The 27,956-nt window shown below is 53.7% G+C and overlaps 2 protein-coding genes across 3 annotated transcripts; both read left to right on the top strand.

Moving 5' to 3' along the window:
* Positions 1 to 61: 61 nt before the first annotated feature.
* On the top strand, positions 62 to 10,314 carry DACT3 (dishevelled binding antagonist of beta catenin 3). Of its 2 annotated transcripts, none has more exons than XM_061388753.1 (5): positions 62 to 333; positions 578 to 797; positions 6,379 to 6,475; positions 6,636 to 6,788; positions 8,080 to 10,314. In XM_061388753.1, the coding sequence occupies exons 1-5, from the start codon at positions 95 to 97 to the stop codon at positions 9,477 to 9,479; spliced, it is 2,109 nt and encodes a 702-aa protein (XP_061244737.1). In that variant the 5' UTR covers positions 62 to 94; the 3' UTR covers positions 9,480 to 10,314. The 2 variants fall into 2 exon arrangements, with proteins under 2 accessions (XP_061244737.1, XP_061244738.1); XM_061388754.1 differs by having other exon boundaries at positions 225 to 323.
* A 2,445-nt stretch (positions 10,315 to 12,759) lies between these two features.
* GNG8 (G protein subunit gamma 8) lies at positions 12,760 to 22,175 on the top strand. Its single transcript, XM_061388761.1, has 2 exons — positions 12,760 to 21,545; positions 21,917 to 22,175. Exons 1-2 carry the CDS (start codon positions 21,462 to 21,464, stop codon positions 22,043 to 22,045), a joined length of 213 nt encoding a protein of 70 aa, XP_061244745.1. The 5' UTR covers positions 12,760 to 21,461; the 3' UTR covers positions 22,046 to 22,175.
* Positions 22,176 to 27,956: the final 5,781 nt, after the last annotated feature.

Genomic DNA, 27,956 nt, shown 5'->3' with positions numbered 1-27,956 from the left:
TTAGGAGGTGGGGAGAGAGGAGCAGCTGCCAAAATGTTACAAGGACCCCTTCTCTATTTATATATCACCCCTGCCCTTCTCGCGGGACAGTCCAATGACAGCCAGAGCTCTCCCGCAAGGGGGCGGAACCAGCTGCGGGACGGGAGAGACCAGGACCAATGACCTCCGGGCAAGGGAGGACTTGTTTCATTGTGACGCGTGGGGGCGTGGCCAGGGCTCAAAAGGCGGTGAGAAGGGGGGCGTGGCGAGGAGGGCCGTAAGCCGATCGAGTAGGCAGCTGCGAGCATGCGTCGCGTTGGGGGGGTGCACAGCAGAGCATCTTCGTAAGGAAGGGTACCAGCCAATAAGCCGGGGTTGCTCTGTCGCCGGGGGCGTGGCCATGCAGATAAGGCGCGGGTGGGCGGCCCAATGGGCGGGCGCCTATGCAGATGAGACGGTGACAGCCGGGCCAGCGGGCGGGCTGGCAGGCGGGCTGTTGGGGCGGGGAGGTGGGACCGGGAGAGGGGTGGCCGCGGGGCCCGGCCGGTCTGGGGCGGGGGGCCGCAGCCATGATCCGGGCCTTCTCGTTCCCGGTGAGCCCCGAGCGGGGTCGGCTGCGGGGCTGGCTAGAGGGCAGCCTGGCCGGGCTCTGCGAGTTGCACTGGCTCCGGGAGAGGCAGGAGTACCGCGTGCAGCAGGCGCTGCGGCTGGCCCAGCCCGGAATGGGGGGCGCCGAGGCCGAGGACGAGGAGGACGCCGACGAGGACGAAGATGCGGCGGCGGCGCGCCGGGCCGCAGCGGCCCTGGAAGAGCAGCTGGTGAGGGGCCGCCTGTCCTTCCGTCCCTGTGCTCTCGTCTGTGTCTGTCTGTCTGTCTCGGTTGGATGCTCAGACACCCGTCCGGGTGGGGGAGGGAGGAGGGGAAAAGGAGAGGGGGGTGGGGCTGGAGAGTCTGGGTGGCGGGCGGGATCAGGCCTCCCCGCCCCCAAACTGGGAAAGGGGGCTACCTCGCCTCTGCCGGTCCCTCGTGTGATGCACAGGCCCGCATTCCCTACACCCCTTCCCCAAAGAAAATCCATCTGGGCGCCAAGTACGTGTCAAGCCCGGGCTGAGTATTTGGCAGGCGTTGTCTTCTTGCAGCTTGGGGGATAAGGGGGTGATAGTACCCATTTTATAGAGGAAAAAACCTGAGGCTCAGACAGGGCAAACGACTCACCCAAGGTCACACAGCCGGATCCAAACATGCCCCTCTCCTGGCCTCCCTATCAGCGCTCCCCCCACCCCCCGTCTTCCCTAAGTCCTGGTGTGCTTGGAGATCTCCGGAGGGGGCGGGGAGGGGGGAGGGGATCCTCGAACCTCCTGAGGGAAGGATTGCTGCTGAGAGGAAGTTCACAGTCCCTTAGGATCCCACGGTGATCTCGACCCTCTGGTGACACTTTGCCTCCTTTGCTACCTGGTCACAGTCCTGCTTAACCCAAGTGGTGGCAAATTGAAGCAGCATGGGAGTCTGACTTCTAGACGCCCTGGGTGCTTGATGGTGGAAGATGAGGCAAGGTGTCCAGAATGACTTAGGGAGCATCACCTCTCTCTCCCTCTCTTTGTTATTCCTTAATTCTCCTGGGTTTCTTGCACTCTTTTCCCTCCTGCCACATCTCTGTGACTTTCTGTGCCTGTTTCTTTGCCTTTCTCAGTCCTCTGTCTCTCTGTCTCCCTTGGTCTTCCTTTCTTGCATTTCTTCCTGCCCCACATCCCTGTCTCTCTCTTCCCCTCCCCCCAGCCTGCCAGGCCCCAGACCCCAGCTCCACTTGCTGATCCCATCCCCAAGCCTGTGTGTGGTCAGAGCTTCCCGTTTGGGGAAACCTGAGCCGAGGTAGCTGGGGGAGGGGGCTCTCCCTGCTACTGACCTCGACTGCCCCCTCCTTGGATGGGGAATGGCGGGGAGGTGGGGGTAAACTGAAGCCAGACTCTGGGGCTGGACGGCCAGCCCCTCCCCCCACCCCACCCCACTCCCCCACCCCCGCCAGGAGAGGGACCCTGCACATTCTTCTGTGGAAACAGAAACAGCTGTGGGAGGCCCCACCCCCTCCCAAAGTTAGAGCCGCGCGTTGTGGGGGCCCTCACCAGCTCACCCCACCCTAAACTGGCTGGGCTTGGGAAGGCACCTCCCATCCCTCCAAAGAGAGGCAGAAGGCATGGGGATGGGCCAGCTGTGTCCTGCCTCCCTGCCCCTCATCCTCTCCCTCTCTCTGCCTCAGTCTCCCCCTTTTCTGCCCCTCTGTCTACTCCCAGCCATCAGTACTCCCACCCCACCCCCCAACAATCTCCAAGCAGAGCTCCGTCCCCGCATCAGGGAGGAGGCGGTGGCAGGCAACGGGAGGGAGACAGCGCCACTGAGGGAGGAGCAGAGAAGCGCTAAATATAAACTCCTCTCGTGTTGGGGGTTCCTGGGTCCTTCCAAAGAGGGGGTGGGGGCCTCCCCTGATCCCTGAGCCTCTGTTGTGTGATGCTCACCCCTTCGACTCCTCCATCCTGCCACCCAGGGATACACTCCCTTTGAAACAAGAAAGATTGAGGCCAAAATTGATTCATTTCTAGTAGGAAAGATAGGGATGCAGGGAAAGATTAGGGGGAACCTCAGAGAAAAGAGGCAAGAATCCTGAATGGGGCAGGAGTGCTGTTCTCTCCCGCCAAGGAAAATGGTCCCCTTCAGCAAGAAGGACTCAAGTTAGACTTGCAGAAGGACTTCCTAACAGAGATCAAGGGAACTGGACACACACCAGGGCCATGTGAGTGGGGGCAGTAAAGGTCTGGGAAAGTTTGGGCAAAGGGGTCTCCAGGGGTCCAAACCACATTCCTCTTAAACCTGCCTGAGTCAGACAGCATCAGGTCCACTTGCAAATGGGCTTGCAAAAAAAAAAACAACCAATGAGGGGCACTGTGAATAGGCAGAGAGCCAGATTCAGGCCAAGGACCTTCTGGTCTTTTAAAGATTCATCCTCTTGCAGCTGGGAGGATGAAGAAATGAGGTCAGACTTGCAAATAGGGGGGTGTTGTGGGGTCCAGGCACCGGGGAAGAAGAGGCCTCTGCTATTTATCTTCCTTACTCCTGCTCTTCCCTGCAGTGGAAGAACTGAAATTGGACCTACAGAACTTATTGGGGGAAAAAAAATCTTTTTTCATTTATTTCTAATTACACCAGTAAAGCATGATTTTATATTTTCCCTGTTGGAAATTCATGGTTTTCATGTAATAATAAAAGTCAGTATTTATTAAGTGCTTAAAAGGAACTGCTGTTTAAATTTGTTTAATCCTTACAACAACCCCATTGGAATCAAAAGATGCCCATGTTAGAGATGAGGAAACAGAGCTGAGAAACTGGCTCAAGGTCAGACAGTTGGCAAATGGCTGAACTTGAACCCTGGGAATTTGGCTCCCAGCCGTGCCTCCATGAACACTTCAGCCTACCATCCAGTCCCCTCATCCATCCCCTGACCCCCTAAAATCCACCCTCTTGTCTGTGATCACCATTGTCACCCTGGTGTGAATTCGGCATCTATGCACAAAAACAGGCTACATTCCAAAACACATAGAGTTTGCTTTGCTTTTTTCAAATTCCAGTTTCTTGGGTGAGGTATCAGAGACTATGGTTCTTAAAAAGTATGGCCTGATGGACTAGTAGCATCACCCAGGAGCTTGTTAGAAATTCAATTTCTTAGGCTCCTGCCTGGAATCAGGGGTCAGACCCAGTAACTTAGCTTTTAATACAACCCCCAGGTAGTAGTTCTGACTCATCATTATACTGTACATTCTGCTTGTTTTGGCTGTGCTAGCTCTTTGTTACGGCACTTGGGCTGTCTGTTGCGATGCATAGGCTTCTCTAGTTGTGGAGTGTGGGCTTAGTTGCCTCGGGGCGTTTGGGATCTTAGTTCCCCAACTAGGGATCAAACCCACATCTCTTGCCTGGTGGAGCTTAACCACTGGACCACCAGGGAAGTCCCTCTGCATTTTCCTTTTTTCACTCCACAATAGGTCTTGATGATGGTTCTGTTATATAGAAATGGCCTCGTTGCATTTTAACAGCTGTATAGTATTCTGCTGTATTCATTCATTCCTTTCCCAAACATTTCCTGGGCACCTACTTTGAGCCAGGAACTGTTCTAGGTACTGGGACTGGGTTGGGGAGGTGGTGACAGGGACAACGCAGCAGTATACAGAAGAGACACGAATCTCTGCCCTTCTGGGGCTGGGGCTGACGATCTGGTGAGAAAATGAACAAATGACAGCCTGATACATCATTTTAAGTCAGGAGGTCATTGCTGCTATGTTGGGGGTGGGGGGTGGGGGAAAGGCAGGGCAACCCAGGTGCAGAATGATGGGGAGCTATTTTGGAAAGAATGATCAGAGAAGGGAGCATGCAGGCATCTGAATGAAGCAAGGGAGGGAGCCAGGAGAGTGTGCTGGGGAATCACATCTTACTGAGTTAGGAGCATGTCTGGTATGTTCAGGGAACAGTCAGGAGGCCAGTGTGGCTACAGCGGGGTGAGCAAGGACATGATTAGTGTGGGACAGGATGTGGGATATAGGGGTGGTCCTTGATGTGTTTTAGCCATCCCTGACACTGCATCATGCGGCTGCATCCCTGGGATCTGCTCAAGGATGACACCACTCTGAGCATCTCTGTCCACTGAGCTCAAAGTGAAATGATCTGTTGACTTTCCTCCCAGATACAAGCCCAGATGGGGGCTTCTGTTCTAGGGGGGAGGGGTAAGGACCAGGGCCCAGGAGAGCAGCCACAGGAATAGGAAGTTGGAGGGGGGGTTGTCTGCGGGGGAGCCGGCCAGTCTTTCTGCCCTAAATAGGCAAGCCTGGGCGGCTGCCCTCTCAGCCCCTCCTCCCCCTTTCCCTCCCTCCCGCTGCCTGCCTGCCGTCCAGACAAGCCGCTTTTGTCTGAGGGTCAACCGTCAGCCCGAAGCTGCCCCCACCTCTGGCCTCACCCAGATCTGTGTGAGACTCTTCCTGGCTCCGGTCCTGTTTTTCAAAAGGGGGTTAAGTCCTAGTGTCTTGGAGACCCCATGTGTGTTGTTTCAGCCCCTGTCCCCACCGTGTCCCAGTCACTCCCCTTTAAGGGTTTCACCTTCATTTATTTATTCACATCTGATAGGAGGCGGTCTTTTCCTGCAGCACAAAGGATCCGGGGTAGACTCCATCGACATTTCCCATGGGGATGAGGTGCTGTGACCCACACTAGGGCTTCTGGGTGAGGATGGAGCTAGGGCAGGAGGAGGAGGGGTTGCTGCTGGAGGCAATGGAACCCCCTGGGGTTTGCTATGGTAGTTCCACTAAGGCTAGATTCACAGAAGGGCATTTGCTGTTGTTGATCAGTGGCTACATCGTGTCTGACTCTTTGTGACCCCATGGACTGTAGTCCACCAGGCTCCTCTGTCCATGGGATTTCCCAGGCAAGAATACTGGAGTGGGTTTCCATGCCCTCCTTCAGGGGATCTTCCCAACCCAGGGATCGAACCTGCATCTCCTGAATTTCCTGCATTGGCAGGTGGATTCTTTACCACTGAGCCACCAGGGAAGCCCTCCAGTAGGCATGAGGGGATTCTTTCTGGGATGTGCAAAAATTTATATGAATCGTGGTCACCCTGTTTTACCCAAATGAGGGACAGAGTCAACCTACAGCAAGAAAAACTTACGGACGACTTGCAGACGGACTTTTCACTGGTGATAAAGGGCACTGGGGGGACTTCCCTGGCAGTCCAGTGGCTAAGACTCTGAACATTCCCAATGCAGGGGGGGCCGGGGTTAGATCCCTGGTCAGTGAGTTAGATCCCACATGCTGCAACTACAACCTGGAGCAGCCAAGTGAATAAATAAATAAATATTAAAAAGGGGGCCATGGGGGGGGAGGTGGGAGCATCTGAGACGAGAGAGTCAAAGTGTGGGAGAAGGCAGATGAATGAATGGCTGAGAGATCTGCTGGGTCCTGAACACTAACTTCTAGCAGTGACCTGCCTTTACAGCAGGAAAACCTGAAGTTATGCTCAAAGAGCATTCTAATAGGGGTTAAGGAGCCATGAGCTCCAGATAGAGGGAACAGCTGGTAGAGAAGGGACAAGAGATGGGGCCTTCTGAAGCCTTTTCACTCACACTTAAGAGCAAATGAGGTGACTGCAGAATGAGGGACTGGAGTTAGACGACCAGGAAGACTTTCTAATGGGTTGAAGGGACAGAGATATTGAAGGGAATCCTGGAAGTTGGGTACTGCTTTTACCTTTTTGAAATTGAGCCTCACTGTCAAAGAGAAACTCTGCCCATGAGCTGCTAGAATAGAGGACGAGTTGGCAGAGGACTGGGGAGTCTTCTGACCATCTTGCTCTCCCTACTTCCTTAGGAGGCCTTGCCTGGGCTCATCTGGGACCTGGGCCAGCAGCTGGGAGACCTGAGCCTGGAGTCTGGGGGCTTGGAACAGGAGAGTGGGCGCAGCTCGGGTAAGCATGGGTTAGAGGTAGTGGGGTCTGCTGGGCCACCCCATCCCGCTGTCTCCTGTTTCACAGGCTCCTCACTCTGCCTCTTGATCTCCTCTCCTCCACCCCGTGTCCCCTTTTCAGCTCCCACTGATTGTTTTCTCCCCTTCTCTTTGAAATCTAGGCTTCTATGAAGACCCCAGCTCCACGGGAGGCCCAGACTCACCACCCTCGACTTTCTGTGGGGACAGTGGCTTCTCTGGCTCTGGCTCCTATGGACGCCTGGGTCCCTCTGAACCCCGGGGCATCTATGCCAGCGAGAGGCCCAAGTCCCTAGGTAAGGTGGGTGGGGTTGGGCCCCCGAGAGCCAGGCTTTTGATCACAAGCATCTGAGTCAGACCAACCTGGATTTGAAGTCTGGCTGTACTGTGTGATTTTGAGCACATTCCTTCTTTCTGGGCTTCTTCATCCATTAAAATGGGATTCATAACAGCAGCTACTTCACAGGGAAGTTTTGACTATTCAGTGAGCCTCTGCCCAAAGACATTGAAACTTGGCACATGGTAGCCATTCGGTAAACAGAAATCGCTGCTCTTCATTTGTTCAACTACGTTTCTGAGTCCCTACTATGTGCCTTCCTGGCACATATCATAGGGGTGAGGAATAGAGCAGTAAAGAAATCGCTGTCTTCATGAAACTGACATTCAAGTGAGAAATAGATAATATACAAGATAAACAAGTAAAACATTTAAGATACTAGATTTTTATTTATTTATTTAATAAGCTCCCTGGTGGCTCAGACAGTAAAGAATCCACCTGCAATGCAGGAGGCACGGGTTCGATCCCTGGGTCGAGAAGATCCCCTGGAGAAGGAAATGGCAACCCACTCCAGTATTCTTGCCAGGGAAATCCCATGGACAGAGGAGCCTGGTGGGCTACAGTGCCTAGGGTCTTAAAGAGTCTCACGTGACTGAATGACTTTCACTTTTCATTATTTAACGGTCATGTCCCATAAGATCTTAGTTCCCCGACCAGGGATTGAACCCATGCCCCCTGCATTGGAAGCACGGAGTCTTAACCCCTGGACCACCAGGGAAGTCCCTAGGATGTTAGATATTGACATGTACCATGAAAAGAAAATTATGGAAGGGGACGAGAGCATGTTTCTTGGAGCCGGGGAGGGAACTGCAACTGTAGAAAATTTGGCCAGAGACGGCGTCACTGATACTGTGACATTGGAGTGGTGCCCTAAAGTAAGAGAGGGACTGGTCAAGCAGACATCCTGAGGGAAGGGTAGTTTAGGTAGCAGGAGCAGCCAATACAGAGGCCGTGAGGTGGAAGTGCGACTGGCCCGGTGCATCCAGGAGGTGGAGCTCTCTAAGTGCAGAGGAGCTGGAGGTCAGACACGCAGAGGCAGGACGGACCATGCAAGGCCTTGGAGGCCACTGTGAAGACTTCGTTATGAACCTGATGTGTGGAAAGGGATGAGAGCAGGTGCTTCGTTGCGACTGTCGTTTTTAATGGGAGTGGGAGAGTAGGGCAGGCGGCAGGCAAACTGCTCCTCCTAGGCTCATAGGGAAAGGGCTTTGAGAGCTCCTCTCTCTTCCTTTTTTGCCTCCCTCCCCTAGGAGACGCCAGTCCCAGCGTACCCGAGACAGTGGGCGCTAGGGCAGCCGTGCCGCGGTCCTTCTCGGCGCCCTACCCGACGGCTGCGGGGTCTGCGGGCCCAGAGGCCTGCTCCTCCGCGGAGCGACGAGCCCGCGCGGGGCCCTTCCTGACGCCCAGCCCCCTGCACGCCGTGGCGCTGCGCAGCCCGCGACCATGCTGCCGCCCTCCCCAGGACTCGCCCGACGCCTCGGGCGCGGGGCGGCCCCTGGACGGCTACATCTCGGCGCTCTTGCGCAGGCGCCGCCGCCGGGGGGCGGGTCAGCCCCGGACCAGTCCCGGGGGCGCGGACGGGGGCCCGCGGCGCCAGAACAGCGTGCGCCAGCGGCCGCCCGACGCGTCCCCGCCCCCCGGAGGCGCGCGATCCGCGCCCGAGCCCCCGGTGGAGCGCGCGGGGGTCCGTCCCGCCAGCCCGGCCCCGTTGGGCCGCGCCTGGGCCTCGCCGTGGGAAGCGGAGGCGACCCCCGAGCCCGTGGCGCCGCCCGCTGTCCCCTCGCCCCCCGACAGCCCGGCGGAGGGCCGCCTGGTGAAGGCACAGTACATCCCGGGCGCGCAGGCCGCCACTCGCGGCCTCCCTGGCCGCGCGGCGCGCCGCAAAGCGCCCCCTCTGACGCGGGGCCGCAGCGTGGAGCAGTCCCCACCTCGGGAGCGTCCCCGGGCCGCGGGCCGCCGCGGACGCATGGCCGAGGCCTCAGGCCGCAGGGGCTCGCCCAGGGCTCGCAAGGCTGCGCGCTCCCAGTCCGAGACCAGCCTTTTGGGCCGCGCCGCCGCAGTTCCGCCAGGTCCCCCCAAGTACCCCACAGCCGAAAGGGAAGAGCCCCGGCCGCCGCGGCCTCGCCGTGGTCCGGCGCCCACTCTCGCGGCTCAGGCAGCGGGGTCCTGCCGCCGCTGGCGCTCCACGGCCGAGATCGACGCTGCCGATGGGCGCCGGGGCAGGCCCCGCGGCCCCGCCGCCCGAGGCCCGGGTCCTGGCCCATCCCCTTCAGCTCCTCAGCGCCGTCTGCTCTACGGCTGCGCGGGCAGCGACTCGGAGTGCTCGGCCGGGCGCCTGGGGCCCCTGGGGCGCCGGGGCCCGGCAAGCGGCGTCGGCGGAGGCGGCTATGGGGAGAGTGAATCGAGCGCCAGCGAAGGCGAGTCGCCTGCCTTCAGCTCCGCATCCAGCGACTCCGATGGCAGCGGTGGCCTCGTGTGGCCTCAGCAGCTGGTGGCAGCCACCGCGGCCTCCGGGCCAGGGGCTGGTGCGGGTGGAGGGGCGCCTGCGGGCCCCGCCAAAGTCTTTGTGAAGATCAAGGCCTCCCACGCGCTCAAAAAGAAGATACTGCGTTTCCGTTCGGGTTCTCTCAAGGTCATGACTACAGTGTGAGTTTAGAGGTTTGCTTGGGATCCCCCTTCATGGCCTCTGCACCACCACACCCCCACTCACTGATCCTTCTACACCTCCTTTCCAAAGACCACCATTCTCTCTGCTTCCAAAGACCCTTCTTCACTGCCCCATCCACTGCAGTCTTGGTTGAAAAGGCTCCTCCTCCACCACAGGGAGGAGTCCTGTTTGACCCAGTTGAGCTGCGGACTCTGCAGCCCTTGGGCTAGAAAGTTCCCTTTCTGTGGGCCTCACTTTCTTCATCTGTACTATGGGTGTACTATGGTATACAGAAGGGGTAATTCAGTTTGAATTTCCCCATTTTAGTTTAGACAGTTAGTCCGTTTTTCCTCTTCGTTTCTCTCACTGAGCCCTCTTATTCCTCGTTTCCATGTCCAGTTATGGCCCCCTTCCACATCCTTGAACCCTTAGGATATCCCCTTAGCACCCTGATCAGAGACGCTGTGGCTCACCCAGAGGGTGCTTGCAGAGTGCCCTGAAAAGGGAAGGAGCACTGACTTTGGGGTTTTGAGGGTCACGTAGGAGTTGGTAACACCAGGAGAGAAAGACTCTTTCACCTCCCTCCCTGGACAGATATGAGGATTGGGAGGTAGAAGAGGGAAAGGAAGATGGCTTCTATCTCGTGGCACCCCCTGTGAGAGGGAGTGGGGGGAGCCCAGGATGACCCTCAGTTGTTCCAATCCAGTATTTTTTCCTTTTTAAAAAAAAAAAAATTACTGTATTTATTATGACGATGGTGACTCCCCAGTGCACAGGGGGGCCAGAATCTGTGTGTTTCTCTAACCTCTTTGTAAATAAATGCACAGTGTTACATAAATGGTGGCGGACTTTCCTTTTGTGGTTAAATGGACTTTTCCTTTGGACTAATAGTTATTGAGCAACTGCCGTTTGCTTTGGGTATGGTAGTGTGAGAACCAGATGTCAAATCCTAGCTCAGGTCTCAATACCATTTTTTTTTTAACCATTGAATATTTTATATCAATGAATCTAATCCTAGGTTGAGTTTTGTTTGGTCATAAATATGGTTTCATAAAATGGAAATAATAAAAAGCAAAATGTTTAGAAACAAATAATATAGGTAAAGTGACAGCCCCAAATGCCTTCTCTCAGAAGTCATAATCAGTTTGATGTACATCCTTGTATGTTTTTCTTTATGTGTTTGCATACATGTATGAATCCTAGTAGCTATATAAATATATGTGACTCTACATATGCATGAAGTGAAAGTCGCTCAGTCGTGTCTGACTCTTTGCAACCCCACGGATGTATAGTCCATACAATTCTCCAGGCCAGAATATTGGAGTGGGTACATCCCCTTCTCCAGGGGACCTTCCCAACCCAAGGGCCAAACCCAGGTCTCCCTCATTGCAGGCGGATTCTTTACCAGCTGAGCCACCAGGAAAGCCCATATATATTAATATACATACCCGTACTCTTGCCTGGAAAATCCCATGGACGGAGGAGCCTGGTAGGCTGCAGTCCATGGGGTCGATAAGAGTCGGACACGACTGAGTGACTTCACTTTCACTTTCATGCATTGGAGGAGGAAATGGCAACCCACTCCAGTGTTCTTGCCTGGAGAATCCCAGGGATGGTGGGGCCTGGTGGGCTGCGGTCTATGGGGTCGCACAGAGTGGGACACAACTGAAGCGACTTAGCAGCAGCAGCAGTTATACTCTATACAGCTAAAACTGTTTACATAAGTTGAGCCATATGTATACATTGTTTATCAAATTTTGATCTGTGCCTGGAGATTTCTATATGGGAACGGTTTTAATTAGTTGAATTTCTTTGAGGATTTAGTACTGTTTAGCTTTTCTGTTTATTTGTTTATGCTTTTCTATTTCTTCATATGTCAGTTTTACTAGGTTGTATTCTAGGAATTTTTTCATCTCATCTAAATTTAGGTGACATATTTTCCTATCACTGTAGTAGCTGCGTATGATTCCATGATCTAACCTTGTCAGCTCCTCAATTCTTTCTATTTTGGACTTTAGTGCAGTTGTATCTTTGTATATGCCTCTTTGTGCATATCCATATTTCTGTAGGATCCTAGAAATAGACTTGCTTGGTCATTACAGTACAATCATTTGAAATATTAATTGACATAGTCACAATTCCTTCCACTGAGACTGCCCTCAGTTGACATTTCCAACAGTAATTTCTGAGATGCCCATTTTTTTTTCACCCCTTCACCAAACAAGAGATGCTATTAATCGTTTTCATTTTGCCAATCTGGGGGGGAAAATGATGTTTTTATTTTAATTAGCATGTTTCCCTACTTTTATACAACACATTTTGTATGCTTGTTGAAAGTTAAGTCGCTCAGTCATGTCCGACTCTTTGCAGCCCCGTGGACTGTAGCCCATCAGGCTCCTCCATCCATGGGATTCTCCAGGCAGGAATACTGGAGTGGGTTGCCATTTCCTTCTCCAGGGGATCTTCCTGACCCAAGGATCGAACCCAGGTCTCCCGCATTAAAGGCAGATGCTTTAACCTCTGAGCCACCAGGGAGGCTGACCCACTTGTAATTCTCTGAATTGCCTGTTCACACCTTTTGCCCATTTTTCTTTTGGGTAAGCCCAATAAAATCCCGTGGATGGAGGAGCCTGGTAGGCTGCAATCCATGGGGTCGCTAAGAATAGGACTTCACTTTTACTTTTCACTTTCATGCATTGGAGAAGGAAATGGTAACCCACTCCAGTGTTCTGCCTGGAGAATCCCAGGGACGGGAGCCTAGTGGGCTGCCATCTATGGGGTCGCACAGAGTCGGACACGACTGAAGCGACTTAGCAGCAGCAGCAGCAGCAATAATTATACTAACTGCATGGATGGGTAAATAGAGACTCAGAGAGGGGCTATTACCCTGGTCACAAAGCAAGAGGGAGCCAGGACTAGGATCCAATCTCCACCTGACTCCACAGTCTGAAGAATGGGTATTTTTGTTGCTGCTTTGACCCTTGTGACTACATGGCTACATGGGTGCATCCACCTCTCTGTTGCTTTGACTTCTGAGAGAGTAAGGTCTGCTGTACTGAGTTGTATGTCCAGGGCCCACTAAGGCAATTTGGATATGCTGCTGCTGCTAAGTCGCTTCAGTCGTGTCCGACTCTGTGCGACCCCAGAGACGGCAGCCCACCAGGCTCCCCGGTCCCTGGGATTCTCCAGGCAAGAACACTGGAGTGGGTTGCCATTGCCTTCTCCAAGGCCTGAAAGTGAAAAGTGAAAGTGAAGTCACTCAGTTGTGTCTGATTTCCAGCGACCCCATGGACTGCAGCCTACCAGGCTCCTCTGTCCATGGGATTTTCCAGGCAAGAGTACTGGAGTGGGGTGCCATTGCCTTCTCCACAATTTGGATATAGTAAGGAACAAAACAGAAAAAAAGTCCTTGCCCCATGGAGCTTCCCTTCTGGTAGGTGTGAGTTGTAGTGGTGGTGTGTGTGTGGATTAAAAGATACTTCCTTCAACAGTAACAGTTTATTTTTTGCTTTGTTTTGATTTTTTTGCCTTTTTTTTTTTTTTTGGCTGTGCCATGAGATTTGCAGGATCTTATTTCTCTGACCAGAGAACTGGGACATTGCACTGAAAGCGCCATCTAAAATCACTAGACCACCAGGGAACTCACAAAGTTATTTTTTAAAGTTTCCGGGAAAAGTCATTGCTTCTCAGGCCCTTGGGAATATTTCTCCCATCTCTGTTTCATAAAAAGAGCAAGTAAAGCTGAAAGGGGGAAGGGACTTGTCTAAGGATACACAGATCACTCAGTGGTCAAGATGGTTGAAGTGCAGATGGCTGACCTTTCTTCCTTTTTAAGATTTTAGTGCTTAATCATAAAAAAATAACAACTAACACTCTGTGAGCACTTACTATATGCCAGACTATTCTCAGTGACTCATTTAATTCTCACATTCTCACGGAGGTGGATATGATGCTTATACCCATTAAAAACACATTTATTTATTTGGCTGTGCTGGGTCTTAGTTGTGACACTTGGTACCTTTAGTTGCAGCGTGTGGAATTTAGTTCCCTGACCAGGGATCGAACCCAGGGCCCCCCTGCATTGGAAGCATGGAGTCTTAGCCACTGGACCACCAAGGAAGTCCCTCTTACGTGCATTTTGATGGAGAAACCGAGGCACAGCTCTCTGGAGTCACTTACCAGAAACCAAGAAGTAGCAAAGCCAGAGCTTTAAGTTAGACTGCTTACGAGTCCACATTGTTAGCCTTTGCCCCATCAGCCTATTTCTGTATGGATTATCTCTAGACAGATAACACAAGGAACTGCTCACAGGGATGGAGGCTGAGCTGGTGGCCGGCAGGAGAGGATGCTGACATAATAAATACATAAATTCTGTAATTTTTAAAAGGTGATAAGGACTACGAGGGGAAAACAGCAGAGATGAAGGAATGGGGAGGAATGGGGAGGCAGAGGAGTTTTTAAGTAGACTGATCCGGGGGGTGCTGTAACTGAGAGGGTGAGTTTGAACAGAGACCTGAAGGAGGTGGAGAGTCGAGGCTTGTGGATCTCTTGGGAAAGAACCTCCCAGGCGGAGAGGTCAGCCAGTGCTGAAGCCCAAACAGTGCCTGGTATGTTGGCAAAATAGTTGGGAGTCCAGCATGTCTGGAGCAGTGAGAGATGGGGGAGAATGGGGCCTGGGGAGGGTACGGGGGAGGTGAGGGCAGAAGACGGTCTGGGACCACTGCGTCACGTGGGGTCTCATGGGCCACGGTGAGGAGTTTGGTTTTTATTCCTCCAGAGAGATGAGAGCCATGGGAGAATTCAGAGCCGAAGAGGAACTTAGATGTTTGGGGTGTGGGAGGAGGGGGTTAACAGCTCTATTGAAACATAATTCACTACCATAAAATTCTCCCATATAAAATATGGGACTCAGTGGTTTTTGTTTAAATTGTTTCCCCCTTGTGATGAGAGCTTTTAAGATGGACTCTCTTAGCACCTTTCAAACATGCAACACAGGATTATTAATTATACTGACCATGTTGTACTTTATATCCCAGGACTGACTTGTTTGACAACTAGAAATTCGCTTTTGACTCTCTTCACCCATTTTGCTCATCCCCCAACCCCTCAGGCAACCATCAATCTGTTCTGTGTCTACAAGCTTTTTGTTTTTAGATTCCATATGTTAATGAGACCCCATGGCATTTGTCTTTTTCTGTCTGACTTATGTCATCTGTTGTCCGTCCATGTTGTCACAAATGGCAAGATTTCCCTCTTTTTTATGCCTGAATAATATTCCATTATATTCACATTTTCTTTATTCATTCCCATCAGTGGACACTTAGGTTGCTTCCACAGTCTTGGCTATTGTAACAAATGCTGCAATGAACACAGGGCTGAATGTATCCTTTTCAATTACTGTTTTCATTTTCTTTAGATAAATGCCCAGAAGTGGAATTGCTGGACCATATGTTAGTTCTGTTTGTTTGAGGAAACTCCATACTGTTTGTCCATCCTGGCTACACCAGCTTACATTCCTAGGAATAGTGCCCGAGGGTTCCTTTTTCTTGACATCCTTGAATGACACCTGTCATTCTTTTTTTGATGATGGCCTTTCTGATAAATGTGAGGTGATATCTCATTGTGGCTTTGAGTTGCCTTTCCCTGGTGTTTAGTGATGTTGAGCGCCTTTTCATGAACCTGTTGGCCATCTGAATGTCTTATTTGGAAAAATGTCTATTCAGATCCTCTGCCCATTTTTTAAATCAGATTTCCCTTTTGCTTTTGACTTGTATGAGTTCTTTATATATTTTGGATATTAGTTCTTTATGTATGCTGGATGTTAATCCCTTATCTTGTACATGGTTAGCAATGTGCCCCATTCAGTAAGTTGACCTTTCATTTTGTTGATGATTTCCTGTGCAGAAACTCTTAATTTGATATAGTCCCACATTTATTTTTGCTTTTAGTGTCAAATCCAAGAAATAAAATCTCCACATCTGATGTCAAAACATACTGCTTATGTTTTCTCCTAGGACTTTTGTGGTTTCAGTTCTTAGGTTCAAGTATTTAATTCATTTGAGTTAATTTTTGCACAAGGTGTAAGATAGGGGTCCAGTTTCATTCTTCTGCATGTGGCTGTTGAGTTTTCAGAACACCATTTTTTGAAGAGACGGTCTTTTCTCTATTGTGTATCCTTGGCTCCTTTATTATAAATTAATTGCCCATGTATGTGTCAGTTTATTTCTGGGCTCCCTATTCTAGTTTGTTGACCTATGTGTCTGTTTTTATGCCAGTACCATACCGTTTTAATTACCATAGCATTGTAATATAGTATGAAATAGGGCACATGATGCCTCCAGCTTTGTATTTCTTTCTCAAAATTGCTGTGGCTATTTAGGGTCTTTCCTGATCTCATACACATTGCAGAATTGTTTGGTCTATTTCTGTGAAAAATGCCACTGGAATTTTGATAGGGATTGCACTCAATCTCTCAATTGCTTTGGATAGTATGGACAGCTTAACAATATTAATTCTTCCAGTCCATGAACACAGGATGTCTTTTCATTTATTTCTGTCTTCTTCAATGTCTTTTATCAAGGTTTTATCAATGGCTTTTATTATAGTCACAGAGTTGTCCTGTGATTATATTATCACCACAGTAAATTTCAGAACATTTCCATCACTCCAGGTAGAAACTCTGCATCCCTTATCTGTCATCCTACAGTCTCCCCAGCCTGTGGGGATCCACTTTTGTAGATCTATTTTTACCCTTATAGAGTGGCCTGTTCTGGAAATACATGTGGAATCACACAATATATAGTCTTTTGTAACTGTGTATTTCACTTAGCATAATGTTTCAAAGTTTATCCATGTTGTAGCACATGTCAGTACTGCATTTCTTTTTATTGCCAAATGATGTTCCACTGTTTGAATAGACCACATATAGTTTATCCACTTATCAGTTGATGAACATTTGGGTTGTTTCCACTTTGGGGCTTTTGTGAATAATGCTGCTAGGAACATTCAAATACAGAGTGTTTGTGTGACTACCTGCTTTCATTTCTCCTAGGTAGATACATAATAGAGGAATTGCCCGGTCATCATGTAACTCTGTTATCTTTTGAGGAACTGCCAGAGTATTTTCTAAAATGGCAGCATCGTTTTACATCCCCACGGGCAGTGTATGAGAGTGTCAGTTTCTCCATATTTTCACTAGCACTTGCTACGGTTATCTTGGGACTTTGTTTTAAACAGGGTCCCTCTGGCTGCTCTGTGCCGAACAGGCTGAGGGAGACAGAGATATTAATAGAAGCTGGAGACCCAGTGAGTAGGGACTATAATTGTTCAAGCTGCAGGGCATGGTGCCTGGACCAGAATGGGGGCAGCAGAGGAGGTGAGAAGTGACTGGATTGTGGACAGACTTTGAAGATGGAGTTAATGGGATTTGTTGCTAGAGCAGTTGTGGGGTGTGAGAAAAGGAGGCGGGGAATCAAGATTGACCCATCAACTGAGATGAATAAGACTGGTAGGAAAGGGTTTGGCAGGTGGAATCAGGAGCTCAGTTTTGGGCAACTGAGTTTGAGATACTGCAGACATTCATATGGAACGTCCGGTAGGGACTGGGTATTCCATGCTAGATTTACTCTTGGAAGTCATCGTACGTTTCCTTAATAATTCAAGTCAGAATTGAATCTGCAATCCAGGGTCTCAGTTTCTCCCTCCAGAAAATGGGATCAGGAGTACCACTGCCATGAAGCTGGGGAATTCCTCTGCAGCACAGGGCAGGGTTGCACATCTGGAAACCAAGGTAATGCGTAGAGTGAAAAGGTCCACAACCGGGAAGAGAAATGGAGGTTACGCTTGGTTCAGACAGCGTCCGCCTGTCCATCTCCCCGCCCCCAGCCTCTGGCTGCCATTAGAGACAGGGAGGGAAGATTGGGTCGTCACCCTGTCTTTCCCCGCTCTGAGCCGTGTTTCCTCCTTGGGGGCTGCCCGGGCCAAAACTACTGATGGAAAGCAGCTGCGGGAGGCGCCGAGGTTAGGCGTAAACCCAGGCCCCTCCCCGGCGCCGGCCGACCCCGCTAAGGGAGGGGGACGGGGGCGCCCTAACTCCCCTCCGCTCTTCCGCAGCCGGGCCCGGGGCCCTGGCACGTCCGGCGCGCCTGATGCTTTCCAGATGTGAGCCTAGTTCCCCTCCCCCCTCCAACCTGGCCCTGCTGCTCCCGCGCGATAGAGGTTTGGGGAGCCAGGGTCCGATATCCCGCTATCAAACTGGGGACCCAGGCCCGTATCCCCTGCCGGCCGGTCCTGCTTCCCTGTTCAGGCGGTAAAAACCGAATTGGGATGGAATGACTGCAGTAAAGACGCTTCTCTCCCAGACCTCCACGTCTCTCCGGGGCTCGGCCTCCGCCCCTCCCGCAGCCGGCTCGGGAGGCGAAGTCGGGAGCTGGTCCCATGACCCGCCCCTCGCGGCAAACCACACCCAGGACACGCCCCCCAAAGACACGCCCCGAACACGCCCCTCCTAACCCCCGCCCCGAACTTCCACGCCCCTTCGGCGGCCCAGAGGTCTTGCCTCTGGGACGCGCCTCTGCAGACCCCGCCTCTGCGATCCGGTCCCCAGCGGAAGGCGCTGTCGGTCGTGTCTGTCTCTCTACCCGCTTCTGTCTGTGTCTCGGTGTCCGTGTTTCTCAGTCACTGTTTCTGACTACTTTTCTGTCTGCGTGTCTCTCCTGTACCCTGCACTTCTCAATCTCTGCAACCCTCTGCCTGTCTCTGTCTCTCTTAGTCCCTAGGTGTCCATCTCTCCAAATTTCCGTCTCTGTGTTCCTATCTCTGCCTCTGTCTCTCCCGGCATCTCTCTCTGAATTTCTGTGTCCAGTCCATCTTCAGTGAGCTTTCTCTAGCTCCCTCCACCTTTCTGTGTCTCTCCCACCTCTAATTCCCAGCTTGCCAGCGGGGGCGCTTTGCCCTCGGGTTTCTACCTCCTACGGCTTTGGCGCCGGCGGGGTGGGCGGTTCGGCGGACCGCGGGCGCCCCCGTGTGTCCAGCAGGGAGCTGCCAGGAGACGACTGCGGGCTGAGTGTGCAGCGCCCACAAGAGTGTGTTCAGGGCAGGACACTATGGGCGTCCGTGGGTGATACTCGCTCTGTGAGTGTATACTACTCTGAGATCGCGCGTGACGTCCAGAGGTTGTGCGTAGCTGTGTGACCTTGTGAGATTTTCTCTGACAACCAGAAACTGGGCGTGACTGTGAAATCGTATTCAGTTCAGTCGCTCAGTCGTGTCCAACTCTTTGCGACCCCATGGACTGCAGCACGCCAGGCCTCCCTGTCCATCGCCAACTCCCGGAGTTTATTCAAACCCATGTCCATTGAGTTGGTGATACCATCCAACCATCTCATCCTCTGTTGTCCCCTTCTCCTGCCTTCAATCTTTCCCCGCATCAGGGTCTTTTCAAATGAGTCAGTTCTTCAAATCGTGTTACACTGAGACATTGTGTGTGACCATTTACGTGAGTGACTGAGATGACATATCGGTGACTGCGTGTGACACCATGAGTTTGGGTGTCTCTGAGACACTATTTGGGGGACTGTGACATCGAGAGACCATGTGTGAGCAAGTGGTCGTGTGTGACAGTGTGCAATATGGTGAGGATGGGAGAATTGTGTGTGTCCACGGGGAGATGGTGTGTGAGAGAGGGCAAGAATGAATGAGAATGGCCCACCAAGTAATGGTGTGAGAAGCAGTGTGAGAGACCTGTGGGGAGGGAAGCTGAGTGTGAATGACCTTGTGAGTGTGCGACAAGGATGTGTCAGCCACAGTGATGACGTGTGAGATGCTGGGTGTGCCTGTGTGTAACACAGATCGTGTGGGACCCTGAGAGACTGGCAGAGTGTCATGACAGTGCATTAGAGAATGTGCAACTGTCCAGGGCGCTCAGGTGAGCATGCAAGAGAAAGCTCATGGGTGTTAAGTTGTGACACCGGGAGGCTTCGGTATGAAGGCAGCACCTGTGTGTGATACAGATTGCGTGAGGCTCAGCAAGGCATCCTGAGAGGGGGTGTGTGGAACTGTGTATGTGTGTGTCTACACTTGACGCTCAGAGGTTGTCCCTCTGACTGTGGTTGTGTAGGATGTGACTGGTGGTGATGGGCCTCTCAGAGAGATCGTGAGGGACCGTGTGACATTTCGAGAGGTTGAGTGGCTGTGGCGCCGCAGAAGGTTAGGGTGGTTCAGGAGACTGTACACAGCATCATGTGACACAGCGAAGAGTTGTGCATCTCTGCGAGGGACTGTGAGTGTGATTCTGTGTGCTGAGAGGGGATCATCTGGGATGGGGTGATACGGAGATTGTGGGTGTGACAGGGTGGCAGAGCGTATGTAATGGAGTGTGAGGCTGTGTGGGACCCACAGGAGAGATTTGGATGACTGTGGGATAAATGCGGCAGAGCAGGGGGGCCCATCCCAAGACACTTTTCCTGTGAGTGTGTGTGTGTGTGTGTATGTGAGTGTGACAGAGACAGAGACAGAGATTGAAAAGGGAGACTGACACAGAGAGAAAGCGAGAGAGACACAGACACACAAAGACAAAGAGAGAGATGGACAGATGTAACGAGAGGACCCAGAGAGACAGGAAGCGAGGGTGATGGGTATGCTGGTGGTGGTAGCAGGAGGAGGCGGGTCCTCAGGGGCTGTGCCCCAGGAGAGGGGGTGGGGCAGAACTGAGGTGGGTACCCAGACGCTGTGCCTCTGCCACCCGCCGGCCTTCCCAGCCCTGAGCAGCAACAGGTAGGAGGCTATGGTCCTGGACCCTGACAGCTGGTCCCTCTGCCTGGGAATGAATGAATGCGTGAGTGAATGAGTGACTTTATCCTTGCTCGTCTCCGCCAGCCTGTCTTTCCCTGTCTCTCCGTGTGCCCCCTCTGTCCTCTTTCATCACTCTGGGTCCCCTCCTGCCCCTCCACTTCCTTCTGTCTGTTCCCTGCCCTTTCTGTCCTCTCTCCCCTCTATCACTGTCCCTGCCTCTAGTGCTGCATTTGCCCTTCTGTCTACCCTCTCCCATCTCCGTCACTCCATCTCTTCCTAAGCCTTCCATCACCCCTTCTCCTTCCTCCCTCTGTCCTTTCATCCGCTCTGTGCTTCTCTCTCCCATATCACTCTGTCTCTGTCCTCACACTTCTCTCTCCCTGTCTCTACTCCCTCCATCACTCCGTCCCTCCCGCCTGTCTCTCCATCTTTTTCTCCCTCAGTCTCTTTATCCCCCCTCCCCCTCCCCATCTCTCTCTGTCCCTGTCGCCATCCTCCCTGTCCTTCTCCCAGTCCTGGCTGTGTTGCCCCCCTCTCCAGCCCTTTCTCTGGCTGCTAATGAGCAGAGGAGCCTTTGAGGTGGCCAGGGTTGGGATGGGGGGCTCCCCGAGGGGGGCGGAGGGGGCAGCTGCTGCTAAGGCCCTAATGAGGCCCCCTCTGTGCCCCTCCCGCCGTGATCTTAATTCCTTCTTCTCCCTGGAGCCACTGCTAATTGGCCTGGGGAGGGCCCCCTCCTGGTTCTTGCGCTCTCCCCGGGAGGTGAGGACACCTGGATCTCTGGATCCAACACCTGTGTTCCTGTCCTTCTGTCCCTCCCTCCACCTGCCTCTCGGCCTCCCATCTGTGCTTCCCCTCGCCTTCCCTCTCTTCCCTGTGTTCCTTCCTTCACCTGCCTCTAGGTACCCCATCTGTGCACCCCTCCAAGCCTTCTCTTGGCCCTCTCGTCCCTGTTCATTGGTCCCTCTTTCGGCCGGCTTCTTGGTCCCCCATCTACGCAGATCTCCATCTCTCCCCTTTTCTTCTGTTTTCCTGTCTCTTCCTCCACTCTGTGCACCGCATCGGTGAGCCCTTCCACGCACGCCGCTATTACTGGGTTCCACCACCACCGCCAACCCTATCTAGGGACCCACCTTTGCCCTAGCCTACTCCTTCGCCCCCACTCCCACCGGCTTTTAACCTTTCCCCGCCGCAGCCATGTCCAACAACATGGCCAAGATCGCGGAGGCCCGGAAGACCGTTGAGCAGCTGAAGCTGGAGGTGAACATCGACCGCATGAAGGTGCTGGGTCGGGGTGGGGAGGAAGGCCGCGGGCTTCGGGGCTGGAGTCTGGACTGGTCAGACTTGGGAGTGGAGCCGGGAGCCCGGGTGGAAAGATCCCCTTCGGAACCGGACTGGGCTCCAAGGAAGCGGGGTGGGGGGTGAGGAGCGGCTGGACAAGGGGGAGGGACCGAGAAGGGGCAGGGCCACACCTGGGGTGGGGCCTAAGGGCGGGGCCTGGTAATGGGAGGGGCCGGACACGGGGGCGGGGCCTGACAAAGGGACCGGCCCGATTAGAGGAGGGGCCCAGGCGGGGGCGGGGCCCAAGCAGGGGGCGTGGCCCAGGCAGGGGCGGGGCGGGGCGTGGACATCTCCCCTCTGGGTGCTCGCAGGTGTCGCAGGCAGCGGCCGAGCTCCTGGCCTTCTGCGAGACTCACGCCAAAGATGACCCGCTGGTGACGCCGGTACCCGCCGCAGAGAACCCCTTCCGAGACAAGCGCCTCTTCTGCGTCCTGCTCTGAGCCCTCCCGACAGTTTGACCCCCCACCCCCTCAAAATATGAATCCAATAAACGTGGTGACCTCGGGGGTGCCTGTGCTCTCAGGGAAACTGAGGCACATGCAGAACTTGGGGCCACCATGGAGGAGCCCGTGTCCTTTCTCATTCCTTCTTCGTGTGTGTGGAGTGTGGGTGTGTGGGGCGAGGTTATGTGGACGTGGGGCGGGGGGATATCAAAGGACATCCTGCGTCCTGGCTCTGGCCTCCACGGAGTATTCCCGCGATCCTGAATTGACTTAATCGTCCCAACAGCCCCAGAAAGCAATTGGCTACTTGTATGAGGAAACTGAGCCAAAGGAGGTCCCTTACTCAGAGTCACAAGCTAAGAGAGAATGGGGTGAAGACTGGCCGCTCCAGCTCCCTGAACCTCTCAGCTGGCGGCTCTTCTCACCTCTCTCCTGGGTTGGAGGTCCTTAGAATACCCAGTCCCCACCTTTCTCGTCCCCTGAATGGTTCCAGCCCCTTTTTACATATGGGCCTACTCCCTACCACAGCCCCGCCCCCACAAGCACTGAACTTGTCCCTGTTCCTTTATTCATTCTTCCAAACACTGTTGGTCCTGTAATGGGTTGAAACAGGGGTTATGGACACGACCAAGACAGCCCTGGCCCTGGGTTCCTGGGGTTCAGAATCCAGTGGGAGTGACAGACCTGTCCTCGGATAGTGATGATTCAGAGTGGGCAGGGCTGGGATGGGGGAATTCAGAGGGAAGGCCTGACTCATCTTGAAGGTCAGGGAGGGCTTCCTGGAGGAGGGGACATATGAGCTGGTACATGGTGGGAATTAAACATGGGGACCTAGAGAAGAGAGAAGTGGGGCTACAGGAGACAAATCAGTATGTACATTCTTTTCTATTTCCTTTTTTCTGGGGACATGGATTATGGTGACAGCCCTGATTCCTCTTCTGTGTTTCCCACTTCATATACTGGTGATCTCCAGGACCTGTATTTGTTGTTTAGCTGCTAAGTTGTGTCTGACTTTTGGGGGCCCCATGGACTGTAGCCCACCAGGCTCCTCTGTCCGTGTGATATTCCACGCAAGAATACTGGAGTGGGTAGCCATTTCCTTCTCCAGGGGATCTTCCCCACCGAGGGACTGAACCCATGTCTCCTTCATTGCAGACAAATTCTTTACCACTGAGCCACCAGGGAAGCCCTTTTAGGACCTATGTAGCCAGCAGTTAAATGAGAGTTCTTCACGTAAAAGCCAACCTTGATGGTTTCTTCCATTTGGAAGGTCTGGGTGACCTCAGAACTGCACAACCTCCAGGGTGACCAGAGGCTATGAGATGGGGCCCTAGCTTTCCAGTTTGCCAAAGTCCCCAGCACACCCTATTGTCTCCCAGTGAGGGATACGGGGGGTCAGACACTATTTATCACAGAGCCTATGCCAGGAGCTTCTTACAGAGAAACGAAGAGAAAGGCTAAATGCCTTGAACCCATGATTCTGTTGAAAATAAACCCAGACTGAGTGAGCTATGGGCTTTGTTGATTACTTAACCTGGTCGGTCTGAGGTCCACTGAGTTTGCGACCCCTCCCCTCTCCTCGAGCCCTCTTGTCTTGAGTCTGCACCCCTGGATCTGGTGGAGATGAGTCCCTAGGCCTCCCCTTCCCAGAGGGGCCGTGCCTGTGTCTGGCAAGTGCTCCATTATTCACATTGAATTAGGGTCCCCTGGGCCCCAAATCTGAGCTTCCTGTTGAATTGAGGCAAGAGACGCTGTAATTACATCTCCCTCCTGCCTCCCACCTCTCAGCCTGGCTCCGGCCCTGGTTGCATCATGTCTGTGGGAGCCCCGGGGGAGACAGCGGGGGACAGAGAGAGCCAAGGATGAGCTGAAGGGAGGAGGAATGATGCTGAGGGGAAGTTGCCAGAAGGATTCTGGAATTTCACAGACTCAGCATCCTTGCATCTTAGAACCTGAAATGCAAAGGATCTCAGAAACTCAGAGGGCTGGAATTCTGGAGTCTTTGAACCCTGTGGGGCCAGGATGATGGGGTCCTGTCCCCTAATAGGGCTAGGATTCCAGAACTCCGCACTTCAGAAGTGTACGGACTTCTTGAGCTGGCCTGTTAGACCCTTTGAACCCTGGAGTTGGTCTTGGGGAATGGGAAGCTGGGGAGAAGCAAGTGGGGTTGGCTGACCTAGTGGTGGGCAGGGAGCTGGAGGAATGCGTGCCTGCCTGGAGGAGAGGGGCTGGGTGAGCCTGCACCCAGACTGAGGCTGGGAAGGCAGAAGCCGGAGTGAGTCCTGGGTGACCAGCCTCCAAACCGGATAATCTCATTAGCTGGGTATGATTTCCAGTTCCCTTTTCCTGCCACCCCCAGCTGTGAGGTCAGCTCTGGGGTCAGGCTCAGGCCAGTCAGAGCCAGGCCAAGAGGCAGAGGTGAATACCTGGGGAAGTGCTGGCATTCAGCAGTTCCCTCCCACTTCACTCCAAACCCCAGGGCTTCGGGCTGCCCCACCCAGCTGTCCTCCTTCCACATCCGACCCCGCATGCTTGGCACTGAGGGGCCGGAGAGTAGGAGTGGACTTAGCAGGGCCAGAAGGAGCTATAATCATGGCCATCACTTATCAGGAGTCCGGTTTCACAAACCCATCTCACTCCATTCTAATGGCAGCTCCCACAAGGACTCTGCTTAACCCCATTTTACAGACATGGAAGACCAGCACGGAGAGATAACCTGGTCAGTTGGGGCTTGAGGTTGGAGTGGGAGGAGCAAATGGATGACCTCCGGAGGGGCCGGAGGGGTTCAAAGGGGGCCTTGAGGGACAGAAGTGAGGGGATCCCAGGGGAGGCACCCAGCCCAGGCAAAGGCAGGGCAGGGGCGGAGTAGGGATACCAGGGGCCAGTGAAGGAAGCGGCGGCTAGTAGGTCGGCAAGGGCCCATTGTGGGCTGGAAAACGGGGTGGTGGGCAGAGAATATTGGCCTCTAGCTGAAGGGGCTGGGGCCTGCTAAGGAGGGATGGGTCAGGATGGACACACGGCAGCTCCTCACAGCAGTGAGTGGGCACAGATGACAAGCGGGCCTGGCAGGCATGAGCAGCTGGTGGCACGTGTGCGTGTGTGTGTGTGTGTGTACAAGGTGGGGCCAGCTTCCTCCCAGGGCAGAGCCTGGAGGACGGAAGCCGGGGAGCCAGGAGAGGGTCAGGCCCAGGGCAAGCTGGCATCTTAGGTCAACAGCACAACCAGATGCAGGCCTGGGCGGGCAGCTGTAGGCGCAGGCCGGCAGGAGTGGGACAGCTTGTCCCGGTCCCATTTCCTGGCCTGCTTGGTGCTTGTCCCCATGAGGACACTCGCCCGGATGGAATGACTCAGCTGAGGGCCTGCCCAGGCTCCAGCTATGGCCTTCCACTCCCACCGCTTGTCGCATGCCACTTGGGACCACGCCCCCATCGGATGGTACCACCTCTGAGTCCCTCAGCCCTCTACTCATGGTGGTTTGTTGAGTGAATAACAACCCCACCAGTAACTGTCTGAGAGTGAATTTCGTCTCTAATCTAGGTCCGTATAGTCAAAGCTATGGTTATTCCGGTAGTCATGTAAGGATGTGAGAGTTGGACTATAAAGAAAGCTGAGCACCAAAGAATTGATGCTTTTGAACTGTGGAGTTGGAGAAGACTCTTGAGAGTGCCTTGGACTGCAAGGGGATCAAACCAGTCCATCCTAAAGGAAATCATCCCTGAATATTCATTGGAAGGACTGATGCTGAAGCTGAAGCTCCAATACTTTGGCCACCTGATGCGAAGAACTGACTCATTTGAAAAGACCCTAATGCTGGGAAAGAGTGAAGGCAGGAGGGGAAGGGGACAACAGAGGATGAGATGGCTGGATGGCATCACCGACTTGATGGACATGAGTTTGAGCAAGCTCTGGGAGTTGGTGATGGACAGGGAAGCCTGGCATGCTGCAGTCCATGGGGTCGCAAAGAGTCAGACACAACTGAGGGACTGAACTGAATCTTTGTTCAGTCGCTGAACAAAGTACAACATCCCAACAAAGGCAAGGCAGCCATTTGATGAAGAACATCAAGGCTTAGATACATACGGACACACGTGGGCGGACACAGCCATGAAGAAACACGTGGTCACCAATGAACAGACACAACACATCTATAGACACAGATACACAAAGAGACCTTACAGGAAAGAATACCCACCACTCACTCACACACACACACACACACACACACCATGCTGATACAATGCTCACTTAGGTGACCCAAACCCATACACGAAGTTCACAGGTCCACAGTCTCTAGCACGCTCCCTTCCAGGTACCCATTCCTCCCCAACACGGTGCTGCGTGTCCATTCCCAGTCCTTCCGGGGCTGTCCTCCGTCTTCTGTAGTGCTGCCCCGGGGTCCCTCTGGGGAGGCTCAAGTCCCTTCTCAGCATTGCGTGGCAGGGAAAGGGTGCTGACTCACCCGTTCAGAGCAGTTCCCTCCCACAGCTCTTCCCACCCACCCCCCCGGAAGCCACCACCCCACCCTCCAGCACAGCCCAGCTGGGGTGACCCCTCACAGCTGAGCAGGAGGCTGGGGGCTCCCCAGAAGGTGAGCGTGTCTGACCCCGGCATGGACCCCAGGGATTCTTAGGAAAGAGTGAGAGTCCTCACTTCTCCTGCCTGCTCTGGAGCACAGAATTCATGGCAAGGTCACCAGGGCTTCTGACCCTCAGCGGCAAAGGTGGGGAAACCAACTGAGGCCTGGAGGGGGGTACTGTCTGAGACCCGGCAGGTCAGGGGAGCAGCATGGACTTCCTGAATGCTCAACAGTGCCTGGCGGGGGCAGGAAGCTAGTGATAGGGAGGCTCCGGGCACCAGAGCACCCCCTCCCACCCCTGCAATTCCCCTGATGCCAAGACAGGACACTAGCCTGCCAGGCGTCATCCTTCATTAATATGAGAGAACTTCCTGAGTTCCCTTTGGTCTGGCTGGGGATCACGCAGAGTATGAGGGGGGAACCACGTGGCCAAGTAGGCCTGAGACACAAACACCAGGCACCCTCAGAGCAGGGCTGAGTGGTCCCTCTCCAGAGCCCCTGGTGTGGTCGGGGCTGGGGCACCCATCCTGGCGGAAGCTGGGACTGCCAGCTGGCCATGGGTGATAGGGAGCCGGGAGCCTGGAGATGGGGGAGAGGGGAGGGGATCGTGGTCATGGAGGCCGGGGTGACATGAGGACAGAGAGAGGAAGTCGGGAGCTGCCCAGTGTCCAGTCCTCGGGTCAGGACCATTCTTCCCGGCCTTGGATGAGCTGGGATATCTACACAGGTTCTCGCCTTGTTTCAAAGAGGGGTCTCGGATGGGCCACTGGCCACGGTCAGTCCATCAGGCCCACGGAGTCAGTGTTGCCCCATTGTACAGACGAGGACACTGAGGTCCCCTGGCTTCCCTTCCTGGCCTTGGGACCACCCCATAGCAAGGAGGTGGTTAAATGGGGACAGGAACTCCAGTCAAATGGCATACGATCTTGAATTTGTCATCTCTGCATTTAAATAGCCTCCCTGAAAAATATGGGGCATCTGAGAATGTCTCTGAGGTCTTATCTGACCCTTGGGTGGGGAGGCAGCATGGGAAATGGGCTCAGTGGGAATAGGGACTGGTGACCGCTGTGCTGGCCGCGGGTACACACAGGCAGACCACACAGGCGGGAGGGTGGTGCGGCTGGCAATGTGTCTGTGGAGGGCTGGGAGACATTCTGGAAGAGCAATGTTGGAGCCCTGGACTGGAGGGCTGTCTGTGGCTAAAATATTATTCCTTGATGTCAAGGTCACCATTGCTTGGCCTGGGGCCCGGGAGGGCTGCTGGGGTGAGAGACAAGAGGGCGGGAGGGCGCTCCCCTTTGATACTGACCAGTGGAAATCCTGGCGGGGGGA

The sequence above is a fragment of the Bos javanicus genome, chromosome 18 (genome assembly GCF_032452875.1).
Source record: "Bos javanicus breed banteng chromosome 18, ARS-OSU_banteng_1.0, whole genome shotgun sequence".
Lineage (NCBI taxonomy): Eukaryota > Metazoa > Chordata > Mammalia > Artiodactyla > Bovidae > Bos > Bos javanicus.
This window is presented reverse-complemented; position numbering and strand designations above follow the sequence as displayed.

Excerpts from the sequence above, each read along its gene's own strand:
- DACT3 (XM_061388753.1), top strand. The coding sequence starts at position 95 with ATGACAGCCAGAGCTCTCCCGCAAGGGGGCGGAACCAGCTGCGGGACG. Across the intron at positions 6,476-6,635 it reads GGAGAGTGGGCGCAGCTCGG|GCTTCTATGAAGACCCCAGC; the intron begins GTAAGCATGGGT and ends TTTGAAATCTAG. Across the intron at positions 6,789-8,079 it reads CGAGAGGCCCAAGTCCCTAG|GAGACGCCAGTCCCAGCGTA; the intron begins GTAAGGTGGGTG and ends TCCCTCCCCTAG.
- GNG8 (XM_061388761.1), top strand. The coding sequence starts at position 21,462 with ATGTCCAACAACATGGCCAAGATCGCGGAGGCCCGGAAGACCGTTGAG. Across the intron at positions 21,546-21,916 it reads TGAACATCGACCGCATGAAG|GTGTCGCAGGCAGCGGCCGA; the intron begins GTGCTGGGTCGG and ends GGGTGCTCGCAG.